General features: G+C 39.1%; 1 protein-coding gene and 1 long non-coding RNA gene across 5 annotated transcripts; one reads left to right on the top strand and one right to left on the bottom strand.

Moving 5' to 3' along the window:
• Positions 1-136: 136 nt before the first annotated feature.
• Positions 137-8,261, bottom strand: LOC136183261 (uncharacterized). Its single transcript, XR_010669093.1, has 3 exons — positions 7,446-8,261; positions 1,059-1,521; positions 137-886 (listed from the first exon to the last, which is right to left on the bottom strand). It is a non-coding gene; the product is annotated as an uncharacterized lncRNA (long non-coding RNA).
• LOC109995866 (far upstream element-binding protein 3) lies at positions 5,395-27,302 on the top strand. Of its 4 annotated transcripts, none has more exons than XM_065966241.1 (18): positions 5,395-5,555; positions 11,094-11,202; positions 11,702-11,735; positions 12,219-12,265; positions 14,298-14,369; positions 14,751-14,808; positions 14,899-15,061; positions 15,166-15,264; positions 16,279-16,380; positions 16,497-16,599; positions 16,923-17,023; positions 17,116-17,254; positions 20,021-20,181; positions 21,222-21,292; positions 21,651-21,736; positions 22,806-22,877; positions 23,978-24,075; positions 24,223-27,302. In XM_065966241.1, the coding sequence occupies exons 1-18, from the start codon at positions 5,463-5,465 to the stop codon at positions 24,229-24,231; spliced, it is 1,617 nt and encodes a 538-aa protein (XP_065822313.1). In that variant the 5' UTR covers positions 5,395-5,462; the 3' UTR covers positions 24,232-27,302. The 4 variants fall into 4 exon arrangements, with proteins under 4 accessions (XP_065822313.1, XP_020505401.1, XP_020505402.1 ...); XM_020649745.3 differs by having other exon boundaries at positions 16,482-16,599; XM_020649746.3 differs by having other exon boundaries at positions 12,216-12,265.
• The last annotated feature ends 162 nt before the right edge of the window (positions 27,303-27,464 follow it).

Here is a 27,464-nt window from a genome sequence, read left to right as displayed (position 1 = left end):
TTAAAAACCATTGTTTTTCAGACCAAAAAGTTATGAAATAATTACTGAACTTTGGTAGAATGGTTATCTGTTACGTATTTATGGCATTTAAACACAAATGTCTTTTTTATGTTATTCAATTTTTTATTATGTTCTGTTGTTTACAAAGGGATAATGTACAGTATTTAACATCAATGTTACCATCATGTATTGTAACAGAGTTAGTTAAAGGCTAATTTTCATCCGCAGACCTTTGGCAGGTCACAATTAAAAACACTGTTATGTTATTTTGATAAATAGAGACAAATATTATATCTACATAATAATATATAATATATATAATATATATACATATATACATTTTTAATAGTATATCTTGACTTATGTCATTTCAACTTTGCATGACAGGATTGATTCTTTAATTTCGACGCACTTAAGGGAAATGATTCATTCTCTTTACATTGCATAAGTGTGCGCTGACATCACGTCACGCTTAATAACTTCATCCATATAGTTTTCTTTAAAAACTAAATTGCAAATTTGTTGTATAAAAGGCAGTATAGCAATGGAGAACATGATTCAAAGTTTCCGCAGGGTGGCATATACTGTAGAAAAGATGAAACTTGCTAGTACTCATAAGTGCAGAACAGACATTACAAAATGAAAACAGGGTATAAAAGACTTCAGGCAGATAAACCCGGAGTAGAAGCAAGTAATAAACATGATATCTGTTAGTGACAGGGAGAGCTTGAAGGCACATTGATGAAAATGAACCACAGCCAACGTGGACAATGCCTTTAGACATTTCAAGCACAGTGTTGCTTTGTGATTCCCAAAGAGATCTCCTCTTTTGGGTGCAAACATTTGTTTCCCTCTGATGTGGTCATTGGTCAGCAATCTCCAAAGACTTTGAGTGAGTAAAAAAATCAAAGTTGAACAAAAGAGGAGTCAGATTAAAGACTTATCCGACAGCTTCAGAAATATTTTTTCATAAACATGTTCTTGTAATTTAGTTTGGAGGACTTGTTTTGGACGTAGTATCACATTCAAACTAATCCTGTGTAGAGATGTATACTTACCTTTTGACCTCGTTTCTGTCTGCAGCAGCTCAGATTGTGTGTCAATGCATCTTATTGCAAAGCTCAGCAGGGGGACGTTGGCTCGCTCAGGGGTTAAAGATAAAGAGGAGCATGTATTAGAGTCAAATGGTCCATGAACTGAAAGCCTGTGTGACTGGTGTTTGTGTGTGTGTGTGCGTGTGTGTGTGTGTGTGTGTGTGTGTGTGTGTGTGTGTGTGTGTGTGTGTGTGTGTGTGTATGTGTGTGAGGGGGTGAGGTGTGTGTTTCTGGCAGGTTTGTCATCTAATCATGTGGATAATTTCTGTTTTTCTTGGTTCTATTGAACCAAGTAACAATGAACGGGGCAACACAGAACTGAAGGATAATCCTGCTTATTTCTGTTGTGTGTTCACCATGTACGTATATGCAGGAAACATATTGATATTGATTGATCTCACCGAGTCAATATGGAACCTGTGGTCATCTGTAAAAATAAGAAACACAAAGTAAAAAAAGGGTTTAAACCTGAGTTTAAGAACACACTAAAGATGAAACAAGTCAGAATGATGTTAAAAGTTTGACAATCATATTCTATGTGAGTCATTCAGATCAAGGTGGTCTTTGGGGAGGTTTTAAAGGTATTTTTGTTGCTGCTAGTGGAAGCTCACTCCAGAACAAATCCTGTGTTTCATGCTATACTTTATGAATTTGAAGTTATAAAAAATGATAACCATATTCTGTGTCTGCCTTCAACACTGGTATCCAGCTGCTCAGTGGCCATTCCTCACAACCATTTTTCATGAATTAACTTTCGTTATTTGAAAATGTGCAGAAATCTGGGTTGTGATTTGTCATTAAGGAAGAGTTGGGCTATAGGTCCTGAGGCTTGACCAGGTGAACCACTGATCCAGATCATCAAGCCCTCTCTGTCAGGAGACTGAAACTGAAACTAATAGTGAACACATTGAAAATGTTGGTATAAATGCCTCGTATAACATTTTTTTATGTTGTTCCCTGACCTCAGATATCATTTGGTCAGAATATAGTTATAAACAATAAAGACATGTTACCAAAATGGCAATAAAACAGATTAGCTAAAAATCTGATTCCAGCTTCCCTTCCAACATGCACGCACGCACGCACACACACACACACACACACACACACACACACACACACACACACACACACACACACAATCACAATCACACACCTGTAAGTTAGCTGAGTGTGTATCAGTTAAGCATTGTTCCGTCTATATGGTCTATTATGTTGCCCAAATTTTTACGAGAGAATAGTCCCATATAGTCCCATATGGTGTGTGTGTGTGTGCGCACACACACACACACACACACACACACACACTTTTCAGTGGGTCTTAATGCCACTTAAGGCTGTTAGTGTTTCCTGTTGATGTCCAACAACAGGCTCTTTTCAAGCCATCATTTTCCACTCTGCAGAGTTCTTTTTACACACACACACACACACACACACACACACACACACACACACACACACATAGACCGACAGACAGATAGACGGGCAGAACAGGTTGTGCATTCAGCCATGAGGAGTCACAGGTGGAATCTGAAAAGAGGTTTATAATCATAGAAAAGTAAAAGGACACTCTACCAAAAAAATGTGTGCGTATAAGTCATGTGCCTGTTAAAGAAACAGTATTTTTAAGTAATTTTAATGTGAATACTCTTAGGAAATAAATGCAAACTCCAAATTAATAATTCTGATTAGAATTTACACATGCAGTTGAACCATGGTACTGCCACTTCTTAAATTCAAAGTTTATAATTAACCTGTTTGTTCTACACATAAGCAAATCAAGGCAATTTTAGCATATGTGACCTTTAATGTTTATTATCTAAACATTAACTAAAAAACATCCTATCATTTATCATTTCAGTCATAATTGAGCCTTCTACTCTTTATCAGAAATCAGTGTACCTACAGCACTAATGCACAACCGCATGATATGAGCCTGACTCTTAGAAAGGTCCCACTTCATTACCTGATCCCGAGGAGGGTCAGTGAGCCTGCACTGATAATCTGACAGGTCTCTGACACCAGAAGCACACACTGGGCATTGTGCAGGAGCAGAGCATTACTTCCAGTGCAGAGAGCAGCAGCACTTTTCTCCAAGTGGGAATTATGATCGTTTTCCAACAGGTTGATGATCATTGTTCAATGAAAATGCCATCAAATATTCTGACCTCCTCAATGTGCATCCAAAAACAACTGGAGGGTGTTACAGACCTATGAGGAGGGGCGGTATATGTTGAGCACCTTACCCAACTTTCTTGTGTCATGAAGATGGCTCTCTTAACCTGACTTATGTTGTTCACCTTCATCCCCCCCCACCCCCGCTTGAGCTGTACTGACAAATTCAAGGTTTCAAAAGAGAGTCCATCAACTAATGAGGGACATCGCAGTAGTAAAGTCTATATGTACGTATTGTACATCGTCCTTCAGCCTTATTGTGATTGCATTGATCATCTAATCAGTCTCTTCTCTCCAGCAGGAAGAAAGAAGCTTGATGACTCTGAATCTGATACCACACCTTAACAGAAGAAGAAACCCTGAAGAATTTGAATCACTCACAGAAAGATTTCAAAATTACAAAATAATATCTTACAGAGTTCTTTCAACTGCATCTGGTGGACCTGACCATCTGACACCACCTGCCAGGTGTGTGTGTTGTCAGACAAGTCATCTGATGTCATCAGAGGTCTCGTGAGGTCACAGGATCATTGCAGATTATCAGTAATCCTCTGTGTTAAACTATGCTTTCACTCTGAACTACATTTATTTACTCATTTAGTGGTTGCCTCATCTTCGCTCATCTGTTTGTTTCTGTCTCTTTTCAGCTGTCCTATAATAAAGGCAAAAATTGACAAAAAAAATATAACTGAGATTTGTCTTGTTGTAGGAGCCTTACTGTATTTAAAATTGTGCTCTTTCCAAGAATTGTTCTGTACATTTACCTAGAAGGAAAGTAAAACTAAAGATATAGTCTATGATAAATAAAAACTGATTTTAAATGGTTGTCAGAGGATTTTTTTTTATGATTTTATTAGCATTGTTAGTATCCTGTCAGATGACTGCATTGTGACCATTCACGTGACACAACTGATGTCATTCATTTTAAAGCTGCTTTGATAAGATGATCAAACAAATGAATGAGAAAACTATCAACTATTTTTCTGATCTATTTTAATGATAACAATTCCTTGTCCGTTTTATATAATTTCAGGTTCTAAAACTTCAATTCAAATAGCCTAATGATTCAACTCTGAGTATTATATTTTATATTTCTTGACGAAATTAGGTAGGCTATAAGAAGCCTAACATTCAGATGAATTGATGATAAAAAATAGGCTACTTGGTTGGCCACACTTCCTGAAAAACAGAAAGCTCACATCTGTACCATGGACTATAACTTCAGTACTCAGTATGGGCTATCGATTAAAGCAGCTTCAAAACATTATTTTCCAACACAGCCATACACGAGGAGGTCATAGAAATAAACGCCTCCGTGACCTCAGAGAGAAAATGGCTGTTTATGAATGTTATCAGCAGATTCAAACTTCGAATATTTTAGACTTTTGACACTTTTCTTCTTCTTCAACAAGTTTACTTTGCTCTCCACCTGTGGAGCTGGCTGAAGCACGTGACAGAACGCGGAAGCGGAAACAGAGAAGCGAGATGCCAACAGCTGAGCAGCTTCAGAGATCCTGTAATAACATCATGAGCCACTCTGTTGTATAAAATTACAACCCAGGCGGTCTACAAACCGATCACCTGATTTTTCTAAAATATTATTATAGTAAGATTGTGTGTGTATGTGTGTGTGTGTGTGTGTGTGTGTGTGTGTGAGAGAGAGAAAGAGAGAGAGAGAGAGAGAGAGAGAGAGAGAGAGAGAGAGAGAGCGCGAACGATGTGTTTTATCTTTTTCTACAGACTCTATCTTTGTCTAGTTAAATGGAGGGCTTTTTTTAATTATTCAATTTTTTATTCACTTGTTTTTTTTTCTTCTAAAAAGTACATTTTGAAAAATATCTTGCAACACATTTTTTTCTTTTCAAAGATGTAGACTACAAATGGTTGAACATATAGCTTGCAAAAAAACAACAACTTGATAATCAAATGTTTCATGTAGACAAAATAGACAGAAGTATTTATCCACAGACGTTAAGTAAGTCTTGATTTTGTTTGTAATTCATAAAAAGCTTCACCCCTCCTCCCCTGTCTGCCGATTTGCAGGTCAAGACCACGACTTTCTTTTGGTTTGTGAAAAACCTTTCAGAGTGAGACCTCTTCAATCTTAACGCTCTCTGACGGCAGCTTCAGCTCAGCTAGCAGCACGAGCTAATCCGGCTAACAGCTAACAGCTAACGGTTAGCTAGTGGCGCTATGATGGCGGAGCTGGTGCAGGGACAGGCCTCGATGAACCAGCCGGGGCTGAAGTCAGACGGCCTTGCCGATGTTTTACAGAGGGCCCGACAGGTAACAACTCAACTGGGGATCCGCACACACCTGTTCGGGGCCGAACCGGGTCGTTTACATCGAGCCAAAGCACTTTTATTCGGATTCTCCCGTGTTGTGCTGCTGCTATCCTAAGTTATGCGCTCGTCAACACACACTCACACACACACACTCACACAGAAACACACTAGCATGCTAACTAGCTCGAAAAAGCAGTTTGGGAGTTGGACTTGTGGCCGGTTTTTACACACTTTATCCGAGCTGACACGGTTCAAGACTTAGTTTACGGGGAGTTTGCGGAGCTGTCACCCGGAGGGGAGCGCGTTGGGACCGGGGGTGGTGGGGGGGAGCAGGACAGAAGTTTGGCCACACGTGTCACTTAGGCAAGACAACCTGTTGGGCTGCGAGACCGAAACACGGTCAAAAGGCACCGAGGGAGGAACACAACTCAACACTTTTTACTTTGCTTTAATGAGCCACAAAGCGTCCTAAACGGGCCGGAGAGAGAGAGCTGTGAATTAAAGGGTGTTCATACTGTGTTAAAGCCTCATCCGCTTTCCAGTAGTTATTATGAGAGTTGGACCCCCCTCCCCTCCCCTTATAGACTGCTGTTTACTGTAAGTTGGTTAGAAACTAGGCTGGCGTTATGCAACAGCTTCAGAGCCATATACAGCCGAGTGGAGGTGTGTCTGCCTCCTATACAGAGACAGACAGGTATCAGAGACAGACAGGTAGTCACACACAGACAGGACATTTGCTCGCCTCTGTGTGTGTTTCAGTGGGAACCAGCAGGCTGTCTGTGTGTGAGCAGGCTATTTCTGATAAGTCAGATAAAGTTTGGTGTATGCAGGTGTTTCTGTCCCTCTGTGACCTCCTCAGTATTTTAATTTATAAAGATAGAATTTCGTCTGCCCCTCACAGCCCTTCAGTCTGTCTCTGATAGACCAGTTTAAAAAAAACTAACTAGTTTGTACTTACTTCCTCTGAAAAGCAGAACAACAGATGTGTGTTTTACTTTAATTTACAAACAAATAAACATGTACTCTGAGCAGGTATCAGAGTAATACCCTTCCTGTGTTGAAGTAACCTGCGACAGGGTGTTTGTTAGACATGATAAGTTATTCAATTGGATTGACAGATATGCTCAAAAGTACAGTACTTTACATCCATGTGAGAGTATTATCTCATGATAATTATCTTTCATTTCGGCACCACAGTTGAAATGTTAACAGCAGAAGTGCAATTTTGTTATCGGAATTGTACATGCTGAAGATGTTGAGTGGTTGCAAGGTTTTGATGTTAAACCTGTATGTTCAGTAGAGACATCATGGCAGGATGTGGTTAGCCTAGCTTAGCATACAGAATGAAAGCAGGAGGAAACATGGACCTGAAACTATGCAATGCTAACTGTTTGTGGGACTTAATGCTGTGCATAATGTTCGGTCATTAATTAGAGTAAAAAAAACCTGTTTCTCTTATCACTGCTTATCGTTTTGGAATGCAGCTCCAAAATGAATCTTCTGTGATATTACAGTAGAGCATAGATCGGGCCCAAAGAATCCAGCCTGTGCATGTTTTCTTTGAGCCGGCCCTGCCCATCCAATTATCTGTATTTATGTCCCTGAGTCTGACTAAAACCTGACATTTTTTTCTTATTTATATATATATATATATATAAGTAAATATATTTATACTTATAAATAAGGTGGCTTTTATAAACCTTATTCAAATGTTATGTAGTTTCAATGGCAGAAATTACAATTTTCATATCAACTCTGATGGAGCGCAACATGCATGTACTGTATATAAAAACAGCGTATTTATTAGGACCCAAAAACACGGATTAAAACACTTTAAAAACGAACAATTTTTACAAACTGTCTACTCGTCTCCCAATTAGGGTGAGTGTACCTTTACACTTAGCTGTGGGTGTCCATAGTTCTGCTCCCAAGTGTGTCTGCCCTCCGTCTGGCTTTCCGACCCTCCGCCTGGTTTCTGTCTCGTCTGCCTTTCCAGTTCGGATTGTTTGCTGAAATGAACTGTTTCCCTGTTGCCCAACTTGCTGCTTCCCGTTTCCTGTGTTGAACTTTGTGCGCTCCATGCTCTTCTGTTTCTGTGTTCGGCTCCCTTAGCTTGAACCCCTGGATTATTATAGAGACTCTTACAGCATCTTTTTTTTTTTTTTTTTTTAATTTTTTCAGAATAAGAGCCTTTTAACCTCAAGATCGACCTGGCCCAGCCTGGGTCCATTTGCAAGTGGGAGGTACTGGCCTGACCCTGCTTTAGGCCACTGTATGAGTCAGGCCATAAACCCCTCTATTTCAGCCCTGCTCAGAACAGGCTGTTTCTGTGTCTATAGCTTTAAAGGCAAGTGAGCTGTATTTGACCACGCCCCTCTGGAAGGGCTTTGGTGGCTTGGGCTTTCTTGCGCTATGCCCTATTGTTTAAGTTGAGAAGGTAGACTCAGGGTGCGGTCACACTGGCAATGGCCAACCACAAGGGGTGTAAAGGTACTTGTACTCGGACCGGACCTTTTCGGTACAGGGCTTTCGGTCCGGTACGCACGCGGACCGATCCAAGTACGTGCGGAACAAAAGTGCTTTAATCTGTGTTCCCACACGGACCGCATAGGGGAATCACACCTCAGGGTGGATGAAGGCAACACATACAACTTATTAAAGCACTTGAAAAGGCACCATGCGAACGTAAACATCACTGCAACTAGGAAAAAACAGACAGCCTTTTGCTTGTAATTCTGAACGGGCCAAAGCCAACAAATGCCATTGAAGTTCTTATATCGACAAAGGGAAATATTAATAGTTCTGCGATGAAACTATACTGTCCCAGATGTGATTAGGTTTATTATGTGCTCAAAGGGTATTCAAAAAACTGTTGGCTTAATAACTAAAAGGTGTCACTGTAATTAAAAATAAATATTTTTACATATAGGCTATATTAATTACTTCATTTCCTTCTAAAATGCTTTATTTCATTCATATCTTTTATTTATTGGAAACTCTTTTGGTTGAAGGTTATTTTTTTTTTTTTTACAATGTTTAATTAAAAATGTTATTAAAAAGTAACCTGAGCAGGTGTACAAGTCTGAACTGTCGATGCTGCACTTAGCCCAAGGTGTAAAAGGGAAATTCTAAATGTTCCTATTAAAGAAAAAAAAAAGTGTTGCATCAGGTCCCTTTTACTTTACCAAAAATGTACCAAACTGAAGCTTCAAAACTGAGGACTGTACCGAACCGAAATTTTTGTGTACCGTTAGACCTCTACCAAGCCCGCTTCAACCCTAAAGTCCAGTTCGTTTGGCCAGTGTGACCGCTCCATGCCAAGGTAATCATGCTTACGCACAGATAGTCCTGGTGCAGTGTGACTGGGGAATGGCGCAGCGGGGGGCCAATCGTGCTTGAGTATGGGACGGTACGGATTGCCAGTGTGACCGCTCCCTCAGAGTGCAGAACAAAAACCTAGGTGTGGGAGTGTCACCCACCTTGGGGAGGGGTGCCCTTTGTGATGTCATAAAAGGAAAATCTCCAAACAGCCTGTTTGAGTACACATTTTCTGAAAAGTGGAGCAGGACAAAAGACCTCGAGGATTGGCTTTTCTCTAAATTGTCTGGTTTGTAGACAGGCCAGGAATATGATTTCAACCATTGTAAAGTGTATTTTACACGATATGAACTTTAAAGCCAGTGGAAACCCAAATCCTCAAAGCCTTCTTCCTATGTAAAAGAGGGTCTAATAAAAGTGAAAGTTGGCTTCTAAACATTATACAATTTTAGTTTTAATCATAATTCAATATATTTTTTAGATACTTTTCTGGAAACCTTCTTATATTGGGTTTAAACTAGATATCCTGCTCAATATTGTATTTTGTAATTAATAAGATGGCTGTGGGCAAAAATACATTTCGGTCTAGAGTAACAAATGAGAGCCCCAGGTGTTGAGTTTTGATCTGTGTTGTCTATTATTCTGGCTGTTGGATTTTAGTTTAAACGATCAATGATTTATTTTTGGCAGCGGAAGGGGGTCGCACTAGATTAAAGTCAGCAGCAACCATTTTCGAATCATATCTTCTTGCATTTCTTGCATGTGTATGCTAACTGCTTACTTAGATATTTGTAACTTTTTTCCTCAGGACTTTTACTTGTAGTGGGGCTCTACATTCTTAATTTTATCTTACGTAGTATTTGTTTTTTTTAAACCTGTCTTTATTTTTTAATTTGTCAGCTGTTTAATTTGCCTTCCTTACATCTCTGTATTTTTTGTGAAGCACTTTGTAACCGTGTTAAGAAAAGTGCTATACAGTTTACTGTTATTTAGTAGTATTACTCATTATTATAGCCTGCATTTTAGCACTGAAGAAGTATAGATATAACTTATTAGACAGGTTCCATCTTTATAAACGAAGGGCTTAGTCTTCAAAGACTGAGTAACTCACTGCTTTGTTTGGGTCAGACTATCGTTAGGCTCGTTGTTGGGTCAGCTCCTCATCTCTCCGTTACTCTTAGTCACTAACGCACACATAAACACACAGATACACCGTTGCTCCTCCTGCTCTGCTTGCAGCACCCATATATCTCTCTCTCTCTCCTTGCGTTCAGTGCACATGCCAGGTCTTGGTCCAGGTCTTCCTTGAAAAAGAGATCTCTGATCTCAGTGGGACTATCCTGGATAAATAAACGTTAAATAAAATATAAAGCACGCATTGAGTTACTGTTGTTATGATGTCTGATGAACTTTGTCATGACCCCTCTCCTTCACTGCATGACCATGTGTTTTAGAACTTAATCACATTCTGGAGTATGTTGAAATTATTAAATGCAAAATAAAATGTAAGCAAAACCAGAAACAAATATTCAGTTAATCCAGGATTTCGTATATATGCACACTAATATATGGATTATTAGGCCTACACAATTACAAAAAAAATTATTGCGATCACGATTTTGGCCTTCACACTATCAAAAAAAAATGATTGGCACCGATTATTTATTTTGGAAATATGTTTTGAGCCTTAGCCCATTTTAAACTCTCTGTGGTTATTTATTGAAAATATAAAAATAAATAAATTACCAGTACTCTATTTTCATCATTTCACACACAAACTCACTCACACCCAGCCTTCAGTACTCACACAGCTGCTTCTCCGGCCATGCCTCTCCTTATCTCTGCCTGTATGTCTGCTCTGTTGACAAAATGTATCAGCAGTACCTTTTTATTAAAGTCTTTAAACTGATACAGGTGAAACTCACGTTTTCAAGTTTTTCCAATGATTCCATTATGACGTATATTATTAAACAATATGATATCAAATGTTTCACATTTTGTATGTGTGTGTGTATATATATATATATATATATATATACACTGTATATTGCCATTCAGCTAAAAAAATATTGAGATGTGATTTTTGCCCCATATCGTCCAGCCCTGCAACTTGGTCTAGATTCCCTCCTGTGTTAGCATTGCGCTACGTATCCATCTGAGCTTCAGTCTGTTATCATATCCAGGTTTTACAGCTGTTTCTGTTGGTTTGTTTTTCTGTCAGATCGTGGGAAAGATGGGCGGAGAAGCCATGTCCCACCTCAACAGCTCCTCAGGAAGTGTTGAGCCCTCCCTGTACTACCCTGGCCAGAAACGACCCGGAGAGGATGGCGGTGAGGAGGACAATATAAAAAAAATAAACAATGACACCATCTTAAAATCGTAGTTATCAAACAGAACAAATGTCATTACTATCGTCATCATCATCAATAATATCAAAACCATCGTTATTTTCATCATCACCATGTCTAAATTGCACAAATCTGTTGGCAAATTTTCAGTATGGTTTCTCTCTCTTTTACTAGCGGCAGCTTATGATAAAAAATATGACTGAAGATCTAAGCTTTCCTGCTTTTCTATCCTGTCACTTATTAAAAATAACAGAATGTATCGTTTTACAAACACTTGGTTTCATAGAAAGTTGAATTTTAAAAATGTTAACAACCTTAATGAGATATTGTAAAATATTTCTGGTGCAGTAACCATGTCTTCTCCTGTCTTACCAAAACAATCTGTCCATCCATAATCACTGCTAGTTTTAGTCAACCACTCAGATCACTTATACTGGACCTAAAAGTGTTTTCATGTCTAATCTCTGTCTTTTTCTCTCAGTTGGTAACCAGCTAGCAGCCATGGGGCATCAAAGGTACAAGCAGCAGTTCATATTGATTAACAATACACACACAGAGCACAGCAGCACAGATAAATGATGAGAGTTCAACATCATAGTCTTGTTTGCAAATAGACATCAGTGTGTGGGGCTCAGGGTGTAACAGCAGATAAGTGTTTATAGATCTGTCCTCTTACAGTCTTAATCATAAACATAATAACTTATTGACACATACACACATACAGTATATAAACATATACACACACTCTTAGGGATGGTTTATTGTGTGAACAGGATGTTAACGTGTGTGTGTGTGTGTGTGTGTGTGTGTGTGTGTGTGTGTGTGTGTGTGTGTGTGTGTGTGTGTGTGTGTGTGTGTGTGTGTGTGTGTGTGTGTGTGTGTGTGTGTGTGTGTGTGTGTGTGTGTGTGTGTGTGTGTGTGTGTGTGTGTGTGTGTGTGTGTGTGTGTGTGTGTGTGTGTGTGTGTGTGTGTGTGTGTGTGTGTGTGTGTGTTAGCAGAGTAATCACAGAGGATTACAAGGTCCCTGACAGAATGGTGGGGTTCAGTAAGTATGAGCTACAACCTTTCAGTCCCTCCTGCTGATTATTTTGTCTAAATGCTTGGCTGTCAAATCAACACTATAATATAATTCTATGTATCATGTTTTCTCATGCTATATAACCTAAAACCTTTAACCTGAGCTAGAGTTCTATCAGCTTTACACGAGCATGAACTTTCTTTAAAACTTTGCTCCTAACCTTGATTCTATACTGGGACTAGAACCTAGTCATCATCGTGGCTTGAACATTTTCATTTAATTGCCAAAAACAGAGCTGATACCGATGTTCAAAATAATTTTGTTGGTACATTTTGAATACCAGTGGCTCCCACACTGCTGGCATTTTCTTTGATGTTTGAAAACAAATCAGTGACTTATTCTGCCTAATGAAAATCCTCTACTCTGAATCAGAAGTTAGATAGACTTACTAGTCAATAAAAAACTTCTGATTCTGACTACCTTGCCATAATTAATTGATGCAACACAACAGATACACATCGATGCTTGCCATATTAGTTTCTTATGGGCCAGCATCTGTTAGCAGGACCGATATTGGCTGATGAACAGATACGATGGTGCATCCCTACTTTAAAGCAATTTGGAACCTTTCCACTGAGTCTAGACTTTTCCTCAGTTACTCCCCCACTTAAAATTTTCTTTTGACCTTAAATGTTTTCAGCTGACCTAAAACCTTTTTGCAACACAGAAGTCTAAACTAGAGCCTTATACTGACCTGTTTCACATTGAAGCTTTTATCTGGATCCTTAACCTAATGCACAACTTGTATGACAGAAATCTGATATTTGTCACCAGACCTAAAGCCTTTTCCTTATCTAAAACCGGTGTTGTTGTACTCGAGCACTGATGACTTGGACTGAGATTCAGACTCACAGCATTTACTGCATTGGGAATAGTTGTGGTTGATTTGGGGGGGAAAAATCATCACGATTTTCATCAAATTGCAAGTTACTTACCAGAACAACCAAAATGATTTCCCCTTATAACTAGAGGTGGGGGAAAAATCAATTATGAAAAATTTGAGATTATCTTCTGAAATTCATTACTTCCAAAAAAATATGTTTGGCTAATCAGTCATTCCCTGCTAAGTGCTAAGGCTAGCTCTTTCACTCAGTAGAATGCCAAATGGAGCAACAAGAAATTCAGCCAGTCTCACAGATGACTGGAGTAGATCCTGAAGTATGTACTAATTCAAAAATATTCTTTGAATTATGAGTCCAGAACCGTTTTTAATTGAAAATTGATTCTCAATCGAATGGTGACCTCACGAATTGATATCGAATCGAACATGAGACATACAAAGATTCCCAGCCCTACTTATAACATTGCACAAATACTGTGCTTACTGAAATCTCTTCTAGCAGAATGCATGGAAATATTTTTTTTTTACTGTTTATAAAAAGTAAACAACCGAGGTCAGTACCTTGCTGATATCATCCAGAACGTATCCTGACCTAAGCCTCAATGAGCAAGAGTGTTTCATTAGAGTAAAAATTCTATCTGTCCTCGAACTCTGAAACAAACCAAAAGGCATTTCTTTCAACCTTAAACCCTTTAAGTTAACTTAAACTTGATTTGATCATGATCCTTGTCCTTATCATTAAACTTAATCAGACTATCTTACTAGCTTGCACGCTTTATAGTGGCTGTAAAACCAACACTTCCTTCAGATAGAATGGATTCTCTTGAGCTTACATATATCTTTTTACCTCATCTTTAGTAGATGTTAACAAAACCCCACATTTTCACCAGGCTTAGAGCCATTTCTAAATTTCTAGCTGACTCTTTATAAACTGACCCAGCACCCATTATACCTCTGGAAACTCTTTTAGCTGATAAACATTTTTCTCGACCTAAAACCTTTGAACTTGACTCAAATTATAACCTGGTTTAGGAATTGTTCAATTTGGCTCCATAACATATACGATGAAGCAGCCAACAGGCATTATGACCATGAACTTCTAGTGGGTCTTTCCAAGATGTCTTGAAAAAGTGTATTTCTCCTCTTCTGCTCCTGCAGTTATCGGTAGAGGAGGTGAACAAATCACCAGGATCCAGTTGGAATCTGGCTGCAAGATCCAGATCGCTGCTGGTGAGACTATCTTTCATTTTTCATGCTTCTCTTCATGAAAGTCTCTGTTTCAGGTCTATGATCCAAATTTTAATCTTATATTGCTTGTCTATTGGGAATGTTCGTTTGTAAAACATGCACTAAAAGACAACTTATTTTCCTCATACTTTTGAACTAAGAGACTAATCATTTTTTCCATTTCTAATTAATTTATTGATTAAATCAGAGTTATGAAAATGATTTAATTCAAAGTCAGAAGCTTAGACACTTCACACCAACTGGATACATTTTGAGGAAAATATAAAACACAGCATGGAAACACATATTTTGAGGCGAATAGTTGAAACCTGTCTGTTGAGCTGTGTTGCACAAAATGACACTGTTGTTTATGTGTTGGCACAGACAGCGGTGGTTTGATGGAGCGACCATGTTCCCTGACTGGAACTCCTGAGAGCATTGAGTGAGTTTCAACACATCCACTTCTCCCTTAAAAAATGAAGTCGCCTCCTCAGCCCCTCCTATTGCTCACTTTCTTTATGTGTGTTTACAGGCAGGCAAAGAGGCTTCTGGTCCAGATAGTGGATCGCTGTAGAAATGGTCCTGGTTTTCATGGCGACGGGGAAGGAGGGGCGTCTGTGCAGGAGATGCTCATCCCAGCCAGCAAGGTGGGGCTGGTGATCGGCCGAGGAGGAGACACCATCAAGCAGCTTCAGGTAGGATCAGGCATCTACTGCTGGGTAAGGTGAGTGTAAACAATCAAGCTATCCACCCCTTTCATATGTCTCATTTATGTTGTGTGTTTGTGTTTGAATGACAGGAGCGAGCTGGGGTGAAGATGATGATGATCCAGGACGGTCCGATGCCAACAGGAGCAGATAAACCTCTCCGCATCTCTGGTGATCCATACAAAGTGCAGGTAAAAAAGCATGTTTGGTCCCTCAAGCTCTTTCTCTCCTCGGCACGTTGATACCTGCTCTAAACAAATCGTGCTAAGCTAAGACGGTTATGACCACACTGGCTTAAACGGTTTTAGTCTCTGGTTAACCTAGGTTAACCACAAATCCTCATCCTCACACAAGTCAAGCTTTCTCTACCTTTTAACAAATTGAGGCTGATGGTTCATTGACAAGGTAGAGACCCCAGTTGAGCTTTATTGTAATCCGGTCGGATTCTCTTCGCATTGGAATCTGTTTTTATATAGAAAGCAAAGCATGTATTATCACTTGCAAAAGTTTGACCATTAGTGCTTTCACACTTGCACAAACTCCTGAAAAACTCAGAAGGATTTCGGGGTGAGCGGTATGTGTGAAAACAAACAACCACATTTTTCACTCTGACTTTATCAGGAGTTTCTCCTGCCAGCCCTTTAGTATTTTTTTCTGTCTTTTCAGACAGTATGTATAACAGAAAGGCTGACTTGCTAGCCAGACTTCAAATCTTTCCACAGTGTTTTCACGGAAAAATAACGTTATGTAAATAAGTGATGTGCTGCACATTGCAACTCATTGAATCAGGTTTCATGCTTCTTGCGGTTGGCGCGGCGATATTGCGCAATCGCGGTTGGCCCGAGAATAGTCCACGGCGGTTCTGAGCGCCCAGTGCTGTCGGATTTTGTAACAACGCGGACGGGTTCGTGCCGACCTCGTTGCAATGCTTGGCTACAGGGCCCGGAAGTACTTCGGGCAGTGTTGAGCAATCAGACCGCTCTGACCGCAATCAGTATGAAACGACTTGATTTTCGCAGGGACCGTGCTCGCCTGCTGCAAGAAGCATGACAGCTCGCGTCATAGACCCCCTCCAGATATTTTTATTGCAGATCTAAATTAATCACACAAATTACCTATTTGGGATCCAAAACGGCGAATTTCGCCGAAAGGTGACAAGTTTGCACCCCTGATCCTCTTCTGTCTCCTTTCTCCTCATCCTGCAGGCGGCAAGAGAGTTGGTGTTGGAGGTGATCCGGGAGAAGGATGGAGACTTCAGGTCAGGGCGCAATGACTTCAGCGCTCGACTTGGCGGAACCAGCCTGGACGTACGACATACACAGACAAACACACACTACTAACATTTATAGCAGCTTGCATGGAAAAGGGTCCATCAGAAACATGTTTTAAAAGAAACATTCATGTCTAGTCTGTCCCTCTGCAGGTTCCAGTTCCCCGGTTTGCTGTGGGAATCGTGATAGGCAGGAATGGAGAAATGATAAAAAAGATCCAAAATGATGCCGGGGTCCGAATCCAGTTTAAAGCAGGTCTCTTTACACTAAATCCACATCATGCTGACCTGTTTGAATCAAAACGATCCTCTTCAAACTGGTCTTTTTACATCGCAATAAACAAGTTTAAACTAACATAATATAAGCCAGTCATAAAGTAGTTTGTGTAAACAGCGACAAACCAGCAACCCTGTTTGACAAAGATTTTAACCTAGAGTTTTTCACTCAAGTTTAAAGCCCCTTAAAGGAGGAACTTTCATATTTGCACTTATTTAACCCAGATACTAGGTCCTGTGTCTTTGTGACAGGTTCAGATTACAGAATGTTGATCCACCCTCTAACCTCTGCGTTTCTTACAGATGATGGCATCAGCCCAGAGCGTGTTGCTATGGTGATGGGTCAGCCAGACCGCTGTCAGCATGCTGTCCACCTCATCAATGAGCTCATCCAGACTGCTCAGGTAACAAAGAAACAACCCCTACACACAAACACAGATGGAGGCGTTTTCACTGAACTCTTCTCATTATGTGAGTGTGTTTGGGTTTTTTTTAGGAGCGTGATGGTTTTGGCTCTGCCCTGCGTAGTGGGAGGGTCAGAGGGCGTGGTGACTGGACTATGGGCTCTCCTGGTCCACTTCAGGAAGTGACCTACACCATCCCTGCTGACAAGTGTGGCCTGGTCATCGGCAAAGGTAGAAGGGAAATCTTTTTTTGTCTGACAACTTCTTTTAAGACTTTTTCCACAAACGTATTCACATCTTGCAAATGTTTGTTTTGTACTCTTTTACAAATATTTGATATTTGAACAGGTTATCACTGTTTTCTTTGTGTCGCCTTTTTGAATGAAGCAGAATGAAACAAAGTAAAGAAACACAGCTAGAAAATAAAAGAAAGCAGTGCAGTAGTCATTCACCTGCAGTACAGACATAAAAACCACAATGACCAGCAATATTTTAGACTCAACTTCTGTACTTGTATCATTTTCCGAATTTCTGAATGAAATTTGGTTTGTAGAACATTTGAAGTAAAAAGGTTTTATTTCCTACACCTATCTACAGTATTGTCTGTTCAGTGTTTGGCATTCTATCGATATAAATATCACCAGTGTGCTCAATAATGCAAAATGGTTTTAAACAAAAGGTGCAACTGATGATCAAAAGTTTTGATTTGGTCTTTATTTTCACATGATGTCAGCAGCGAATAAAGTAAAAACCTCAGGATGAGGGCTCCATCAGTGCCTTTTATTACCAGTATACTCTATTTAAAACCACTTAAAGACAACATCTATTCACCAGCCTGTCTGTGTGGGGGGGTCAAGAGGATTGAGCAGCAGCTTCTAAGATAAAATCAGCAGCAAAAAAGAAATGTCAAGTACCCAATGTTAAGGCACCATATGGCCTGTTTGTGTGTCTGGTGGTCTATTGTTTGTCAGGACTTTCTATTGGACAATACCAATGAATGTGCAACTGTCCACACACACACACACACACACACACACACACACACACACACACACACACACACACACACACACACACACTAAAGTGGGCAGTTCACAGTGTCATTTAACACAATGTTTTTTTTATTTTGAATGAATTGCATTAAGATTTTAAAAAAGAAAATGTATTTTAGTGGGCAAATATTTCAATAAGGCATATAAGAAACACAACACTATCTTGTATAGCAAGAAGCACAAGAGTATAATATAATGTGGTTATCTGTATTTATGAAGAAATACAATCGTGTACTAATGTATTAGTTTGAACACAGTAACATAGTTGACAGTTAATGTATTATGCCCTTATATTTCCTCCATACATTCGGTTTCATTCACACAAGATGTGCAATACTTGCATATTAGTATTCAAATAAATCACAGCTGGCTGTTGCGCTTTAATCTACTGAGACTAAAGAAAACACGATCTGAAAACGCATACATGTGTATGACAAAAAACTTCAAACATTCTACATTATAAAGTCACATTTTATTCAGTATAATGTTGAAATGCTGCTGAAAATAAAAGGGTGAACTCTAAAGCATAGAAGAGTTTTAGGATTTAAATTTTAACACAATATACGCTTGATAAAGTCTGAACTAAATGGAGATTTATTCACTCTCTCCCCTTCCCTTTACCTCATACAAGGTCCATTACGGGTCTCCTCATTTGGTTAACAAAGAGTTAATGACCTCAGGATATTCTGCTGAACTGCAGCAGCAGGAGGAGGATTTGTCCAGGATGCACACTCTTAAGTCCTTTTCACCCATGAACTCATCACATTTTGTAGATAATTCAGGACCTCACATTTTCCAGAATTGCCTTTAACACATGCACCTCACAGCAGGAACTTTTCACTGTCGGATGCTTTCTCACAACTGGACATACTCAGTTTGAGTCGACGTAAGTGGTGATGGGGGGGGCAGCTAGGTAGAGCGTTCAGAAGGAAGAGTCTTTAGTAATGGTGACTGTTTCTACATTAATATTAATACAACATGTATACGGGTGTTTCACAATCAAAACAGCCTATAGGGTGGTATAAAGCAGAGAAAATCTGCTCAACATTACCAGTTCTGCTCAACATTCCCCCCGTCAACTCTCACACATCGCCTTACCTTCATGGAGACTTTTTTGGGGGGCAGTCAGGAAGAAGTCCACATAAAGTCATAGTGAACAGATTTGTTAGTTTGAGTTCACATATGCACACCACATGTACAATGTTTGGAAATTACAGGAGTGATGATGATGACGACGTAGTACTGACGACTCCCCCTCCTCTTGCTGCCCCCCTCATCTAAATCTAACAGAGTAGTTTGGGTCGTGAGAGCTTGTTTGACTCTGACTATCTCTCAATGTAAGAGACATCTGAAATGCTGCTTAAAGATATCAGGAGTTCTGGTAAAAGAGGTTTCTTTGGTCGGAGGTTCTGTCCTTTCTGTTTAGTAACTTCAGTCATAACACTGCACAATGATTTCGGCAGGCAGGATGAAGCTTTGTGTCACTTTGTGCACTTAGTCAACTCCTTAAAGCTGCATCTCCCCCATCAGTCACTGACAGTTATTGCCAGCTGGTTAATGTTACTCATCCTCCATTATATTTAGTCAACTTGATAATTAAAGATTATTTTATTTTAATAAACAAATTAAAAAAACATTTGTGCACTGTGATGAAGACATTCTTGTGCTTTGCAGTCGGTCAGCATATCCCCTCTGCCACATTACCACAGGTGAACCACTGTTTTATTAAAGTCTGTGGAGTAGGAAAAAGGAATCTAAGGAAAGAATGGCAAGAACATTGACTGAAAAGCATTAATTGCCTGAAGTCAACACTGAACAAAACAGAACTGGACAGCATATTAGTGAAAATCTGACCTTTTTGTAACATTTTGAACACATTATGTGAAAACCTGAGCACTCCATCCTTCTGTGTGAGACTATGTGATTTATAACACTTTGTTTGTAGGTGGAGAAACCATTAAGAGTATTAACCAGCAGTCTGGGGCTCATGTGGAGCTGCAGAGAAACCCTCCCCCCTCCACTGACCCCAACACCCGGGTCTTCACCATCAGAGGCACCGCCCAACAGATGGACCTGGCCCGCCAGCTCATAGACGACAAGATTGGGGTACGTAAAACAAAAATACACCAACAGAATAAAAATAAACTTTACACTGACTTTAAGCTGAGTTATAAATCAAACACACCTCCGTTAGTACACCAGTCAAAATAATCCAGTTTTATTCTCACTCAGTCTAGAGTTTGACTGTAAGTAAGACCCAAACCAGTCAAAGTTTAAATAGATGTCTAAATGCATCCTTTGCATACATGGTACTTGATTTTAGCAACAATTGAAGTGAAATGGAATTAAAATGAATTGGAAATGGATTGGACTGCTCACTCTGTTCACTTAATCAGAAATGGTGTGCGTTCTTGAGGTTATTTTATTTCTATTTTTTCTGTTATCGTGCCAATTGAAGGACAGCAAGAAATTAAAGAAAATATAACTAAAGACAAAAACAACTAACGATCCCAAGAAAAGCAGCCATGTTTTATGCCTTTTAATTACTTGGTACAACAGGCCAGCTAAATCTGGCTACATTTTGGGCCTGGGCACAATTTACCAACTTCACTGATGTTTTAGCAGCAGAAAGACAGACCAGAGAACAACAGACCAATCTAAAGTATCTCTGTCATAATGTCTCTGCAACTTACTACATGAAATGAAAATGAGGTTAAAGTAATACATTTCATTAAGTAATTAAGAAACAAATATTAACAAATATTATTAAATAAGCAGTGATCCCAGTTTGCCTTTAAGATTTGTGCCACAAGTAGCAGATCTGTAAACAGAAACAAACCCAGAGGACATGAACCCAGAAGAATGAAGGATGTAAGTGGTTAACAGTCATCGTACTAAGATATAGTTAATATTTTGTATTCACTATAGTTTACCACATATGAATTTAGTTAATGAATATATTTAAAAACTGTTAAGTTATGACATGTCTATATTATTATCATGAGGCATGACCTTGAATTTGAAAATAGTTCTGTATAAAGGTTATTTTCTCAAAATGTTGAATTTGTATAAAATGGTGCAAGCAGAACTTGTCAGGACTGAAAGAAGGAGATTAAACTCTGCTTGGTCTGTCGTCTCTTTTGTAGGGTTCAGGCATCATGAGTAACGGAGGATTTGGCTTCAGTCCCTTCACCCAGGGCCCTGCTACACACCAGAAGTAAGACATGCACACACACAACTCTCCACTGTTAGACATGAAGCTGCTTCATACTCTTCTTTGCTCGCTGGTGTGTTCTTTTTCACTCTTTCATTGATACTGTGAAGGCAAAAATAGACTGTTGGTTGGTTGGTCCACCATGTTGGATATATTATAAACATTACACTGTGACTTCTGCAGCGTCTTTTTTATGTCATGTCTTACCTCCTGAACCCTCCCATTGGAAAGTGAAAATCTTCCACTATGAAGGCTCTGTGTGAAAGAGTAACTCAAGCAGATTTCAGGAACAGGCTGTCCTGATATTTTGTAGACATTTTTGGGAGTGCATGTGTGAAAAGTGTTTATTTTGTGTGTGTAGCTGTGGCAGCGGGCAGACCTTCCTGACTGGTGTTTGGGGGAACACCTACCAGACCAGCTGGCAGAACCCTGGACAACAAGATCCTGGTAACACACACACTTATCTTTATTGAAAATAAGCCTGCTGTTCTGCATATCATTCAGGGGGGGTTAACTTTGTACACAGATAACGTGAAAAACTGTGGCATACAAAAAATGTAACATGGCTGCTTTCTCTGTATGTATGACCTCCTTAAAAAGATCATAAGGACTCTGTTGATTTTTGTTTTGTTTTTGCCTACTGCTTGAAAAAAGAGCCACACAATGAAGGAACGTATTACACTTTCACTGAATGAATGAGAAAACATTAACATATAACCACAGTGTTTGAGTGGACAGGATTGGATGGACTTGGTTAATATGTAACCCGCCCCTTTTGTCTGCAAGGGTTGTGTAGAGCTCTAGGAAAATGTTCCCCTTGCTTGGTGCTAAGCTAGTCGATCATAACAGACAACTTTTGAAAATGCTTAGCTAACTGGGGAATGTGTAAAAGTAACACTAGATCCCAGGGACCTCATTTATCAACAGTCTGTAGAAAATGTTCTTTTGCTTTTAAAAATTAAATGTAGAATGTGCATAGGTACAAAAAAATCAGCATTTATCAAACATGCTCACACCAATCACTTTACAGTTTGATGCGATCTAAACGGGTGAATCAGCATTTTTATGAATCTTCCTTTGTGTTTTTCTCATGCAACTTTGCTGCACTCATTTTCCTGAAATCTGAAAGGATTGAGCATTGCCTGAAGACGTTAAAAAAAACTGACAATTTTAACCCATTCCTGGTATAAACTTTTTTAAGCTATGTTGTCTGATGACTTTAACTCCTTCACACACATTATGGTACCTGGCCTTACAGAAGCACTGGCTGTGCTTCTTCATTTCCAGCTGTGGTGTTTTGAAATAGTCATTAAGAACATTTCCTCAGGTTGATGTTTGTTTTTGTTTTAAAGTGCTGTTGAGTAGATTTGCCCAGTTTTATTCTTGATGAGGATACTGTTGATGTAATGGTTTGGGCCTTGATGAACTAGCTTTTTGATGCTCAGTGTGACGGCGATGATCCAGTGAGTTCAGTACAAACACTGTCAGACTTACTGACTGTTTGAATGTAATGTAGGTCAGCAGAACCAGCCTCAGAGCTTGATGACGGACTACAGTAAGGCCTGGGAGGACTACTACAAGAAACAGAGTAAGTGTATTTATGTTATTGTCTTTCACATTTAGTATCACATAAATAACACACTTAGCCATCACACAGAGCATGTAAACCACCCTGAATAGAAATATATTTCTTTACTTTGTTTCTTTCATCTTCAGTGTTAACGGTCCCAATGAAAAAAACGTAAACATTTTGAGGAGCAAAACTATTTCCACTCTGCTCAACTGTTACAAATTAGCTCCTGTTTGAAGAAACGGCTTGTGATAAAGCTAAAAATGTCAGTGAACTACAAAAAAGATATGTATTAATTAAGACAACTTGAGTTTTTTTCAATAACTTCAGATCCAGACATTCCGGTTAAAAATTTATTTAGAAAGTGATCACTTTTGAAGGTGAATTGAGTTAACAGTAATCAAGTAAGTCATGAGGAAGGTCTTGATTTGTCTCGATCATGTTTTCTTTCTTGTGACAGCACAGCTCTGTAATAGGGCTATTAACACAGAAAACTCCTGATGTATGAAGGAGGAGCTGCGCGTGTTAAACACAAACAGCTGAATCTTTCACTCTGACATTATCCAGAGTGTCTCCTGTCAAATCTTGGTGGTGATATTTACAGTATATGCTGTGACCAGTGCACTGTGCATAGGCTGTAAGCATGTGACCGCTACGATCTCTGTGTCAAGATTAAATTGCTCCGTTACGATTGCTGTTCATCAGTATTTTCTTCTCCGCTCTATTGTGGATAGTGTAATTCTGTTTAACTATGGAAGCATTGAAATAAAGGAAGATATTCTCATAATAGCGTTGAAAAGCGGAGTCTGGTGCTTTGTTTGCTATTTCTGCGTCTTCTTTGTTATGTCATATTTTACCTAAGAAGACCCTTCCCATCGACGAGGATAGTCTCCTGCTGTTAAGTACATACGTGTCAGGAGAATTTCAGGAGCAGTACAACTGAAATTCTCTAGATATTTTCAGGAGTGCATATGTGAAAAAAATTGTTGAGCCTTGATTAAAACAAAGTATGTATAAAACTTTAGGAGGTCACAAACAGCATTCTAAATAAGTAACACTTTATTATTAAATCCCTAACAGTGATGTGATTGTGCCCTCGTCTGTGTGTTTGTCAATAGGTCAGTCGTCTCAGCAGAGTTCGGTGCCAGACTACACTGCAGCGTTAGCAGAATACTACAGACAGCAGCCCTACCTGTGGAACCCTGCCCAGATACAGGTAACACAAGAATCTGATCATGAATCTGTTTTGTTTGTTGTTTTAATCAAAATGTTCCTGAAACAGGGTTTCTATTAGACCATTAGAGATTAATCTTAACATAATGACTGCAACATTGAACGATGATGTCATTTCCTGTGTCTTTAGGATCACTAGAGACTCCTCCCTCACCGGTGAAGGCCTCGGATGGTCATCGAAGGCAACCGAATCAGGGTTTCCTTGCAACGCTCTGCCGCTTCCTCCTTCTTTTTGTAGAGAAAACTAAGGATTAACTGAAAAATCACGAACTCTTTTCTTTCTGTTTTTTAACCTTACAAAGTCGATATTTTGTCAGGCAGATTTTTTTGGACTAGCCTCTGGTCTCTCCACAGTGTAGACCTGTTTTTTCTTTTTTTTTTTTTATCAAACTTGAACTTAAAGATGTATCAGTGTGGCTTTGAACAAAAAATCCAGTATAATCTATATTTTGTCTAGTTTTATTTTCCAATAAGAAAACGGTATAAGGCTTAGCAGTCTTGAGTAAGAAAATCAGATATTATTATTATTATTATTTTGTTTATGATAATGTTTTAAAGCATGCGTCAGATTGTGTGTTGACTCTCAGTTATTTTTTTTTATTTTTGGCATAGAAATATTTTAATAGCATCAGATGGAAATTTAATGTTTTACCGTCAGAGACAAAACTGTTTTTGTACTAAATTTGTGCTCGCTGGGTCTGTTTGTTATCGATCTAATTTTACCTGTTAAGTCGCCATCTTGGAGGTGCAATGACGCGTTTATTGTCTTCTTTTGGTTTGATGATAGTTCTTATTCCTGTATCTCTATAGTGATTCTTTAGTTTTTATGATGTACTGATGAATAAATGCCGATTTATATTGCGTTGTCTAAAGCCAGATCTCTCTGTGGTCAAACACTTTGTGTCCTCCACAGGGTTAAACCTCCAGCCGACACCACGTTTCCCCACCTCAAATGTCATTACAAAGTGGGGAAATTTACTATTTTCTTACAGAGTGAAACTTTATTATTGTTGTTGTATCTTAGTTCTGCATTTCTACTTTGCCGATTTTTTTCGTACGAGAAGTGTTAGGAACTGAACAATGAAGTTATCGATTCTTTAAGGATTGTGTTGGCTTCAACAAGCGTGTTAGCTAAATGCGCAAGTTAGCTAAACGTGTGTAAGCAAAAAGACGTGTGATACCTCAACTGTGTGTTAGCTGAATGAACGTGGTCGAATAGATTCTGTTAGCTGTCTTTTATTAGCTGAATGTACAGGTTCATTGAAAGTTGTGTTGTCTGGACAAGTTTGTGTTTGTGTTAGCAAAGCAGGTGTTAGCTTTGAAATTTGGCTTTTACTGAACATGCAAGTTACTTGTTTTTGTTAGTTAAATGAATTTGGTGGCTGAAGTGTTTGATTGGTGTCTAGTGTGTGTGAGCACAATATGTGGGTCTGCTGAATGTGTAGCTGTTTGCGCGAAGTTAACTTTTCAATATACCGCACTCAAAACATATAGGCAGTAAATAACCGAATGAAAAACGTTCGCAAAAGCCTCTAAGTTGTAGATAGTGTGAATTTTGTACAGCTTAGGTATTACCCCCTTTTTAAAGAGAAAGCTTTGATTAAATAAAAAACAAAACAATAAAAAACATAGTTCACCCTGTTGACTTCTAGATTTACTAACAAACTGCCATTAAAATGAGTAAATGTTAGTCTGCTTTACAAAATCATCCCTAACTCTCCTCTAATCGTTCAAGACTTAGCTGGCAGTATGAACAGGTTAGCTTTAGTTTGTTTATTGGCAAAACTATGCATATAGCTGAAGTTGCTGAATATGTGTTCACTCTAAAACAGTTAGTTATACTTTGGTTTATATTTACACGTTTACAACAGCTTCATGTGAGTGTGGTGTGTGTGTGAGTTAACTGGGTGTTGTGTTTGTTAGCTGTTGTTTGTCTACAAAGGCTAGGTTATGGTTCTCCAACATGCGTGTTTTGTTGCTATTTTATACATGTATGAACGAGATATTATTTTTTGCTTTACCTTTTCAAATCACCTTCCCACAGGAGCTTAGATCTGCTAATTAGCTTGTTCAACACTTAACTAGATTTTGATGATTTGTGAGTTAGCCTACAGATAGCCACTAGCATAAATCATGGAAAACCATTGTTAGTCTTTGCAGAAGTGTAATTCCAGCTGAGCTAAATGTTTGTTAGCACTGTGTGTTATGTGGTGTGTATTTCTGTGTTAGCTAAACAGTGTGCGTGTCGGACCACAGAGAGGTTTGTCTTGTTGAGGGAGATCTGGCTGTTGCGTTGAATATTGAATCAGTGGTTTTGCTTCATGTATGTGTGACGATGATGATGACTATAATAATTAATGACGATGATAATAATGAGTTCTCCTGTACAGGGGTCTATTTAAATCTGTTCATCAAGTTATGAATATTCAGTTTGTTGATAATATAATATGGTTTGTGTAAATTTCCACACTCTGGCGGGTGCTCTCCAGTTAAAAATGTACTTTGTTATCCTTGAAATTGTTAAATTCACATGTTGTCTAACCGATTTACAAAGAGAAGTATGTGTTATATATAGTCTCAAGACTGCTAGGCTAACTGTCTCTATCTCTTCTCCTTGTCTTTCTGTCTCTGTCTGGATGGCGTCACGTTAAGAAAGTTCATTGGACTTGTAAATTTCCAACGCGTCTGTAATCGGACCATGTGATTACAGCTTTGTGTTGTCGTCACAGGCGTGTTGAACGGTCCTGCAGCTGGTTAGCGTGGCGGCTCCAAGGCGAGGAGAGCTGTAGTTGGGGGTTACCTTCCCTAATAATTTTTAAGAAACACTGGAGTGGACAGGCTCAGTGCTCACTAGAACCTGCAATGGGTTTAAACCAGTAACCAGTTGCTGGTTAGCCGGGTCACACCAAGCCTCCCAATGTCCCAGAATCAGGACTGGACACAACATCACCTGTCCACTACAGTGTAGATCTTCCTAGTCCCGACCCCTCGTCCTGAAGGGGTGACAGGGAGCTTTTTGGTTTCATGGTTTCTGTTGTTTTTCTAATGGACAGACGTCCTAACTGTAACCTGCAGATTTTTCTATTAGATTGTATTGACAGATAGTTGTGTACGAACCCGAGCCACGAGACTGTCGATGGCCGAGGAAGAGGCAGATGGATGATTATGATGTTTAACATGAGGGCTAATAAACAGGCTCATTCTTTCTGACTGACTGTGTTTTTATCTCCTGATACATCATCTAATTTACTACTGACTTAATTACAGCAAACAAGAGAATAAACTACAAACTTACTTAAAATTATTTATTAAATGACTTAATGAAGCAAACCAATTATAACATCACTATAAACGCATTTTAAACCTGAAACC

The sequence above is a fragment of the Labrus bergylta genome, chromosome 2, assembly GCF_963930695.1.
Source record: "Labrus bergylta chromosome 2, fLabBer1.1, whole genome shotgun sequence".
NCBI lineage: Eukaryota > Metazoa > Chordata > Actinopteri > Labriformes > Labridae > Labrus > Labrus bergylta.
Note: the sequence above shows the minus strand (reverse complement) of the source record. Positions and strands in the feature narration are given on the sequence as shown.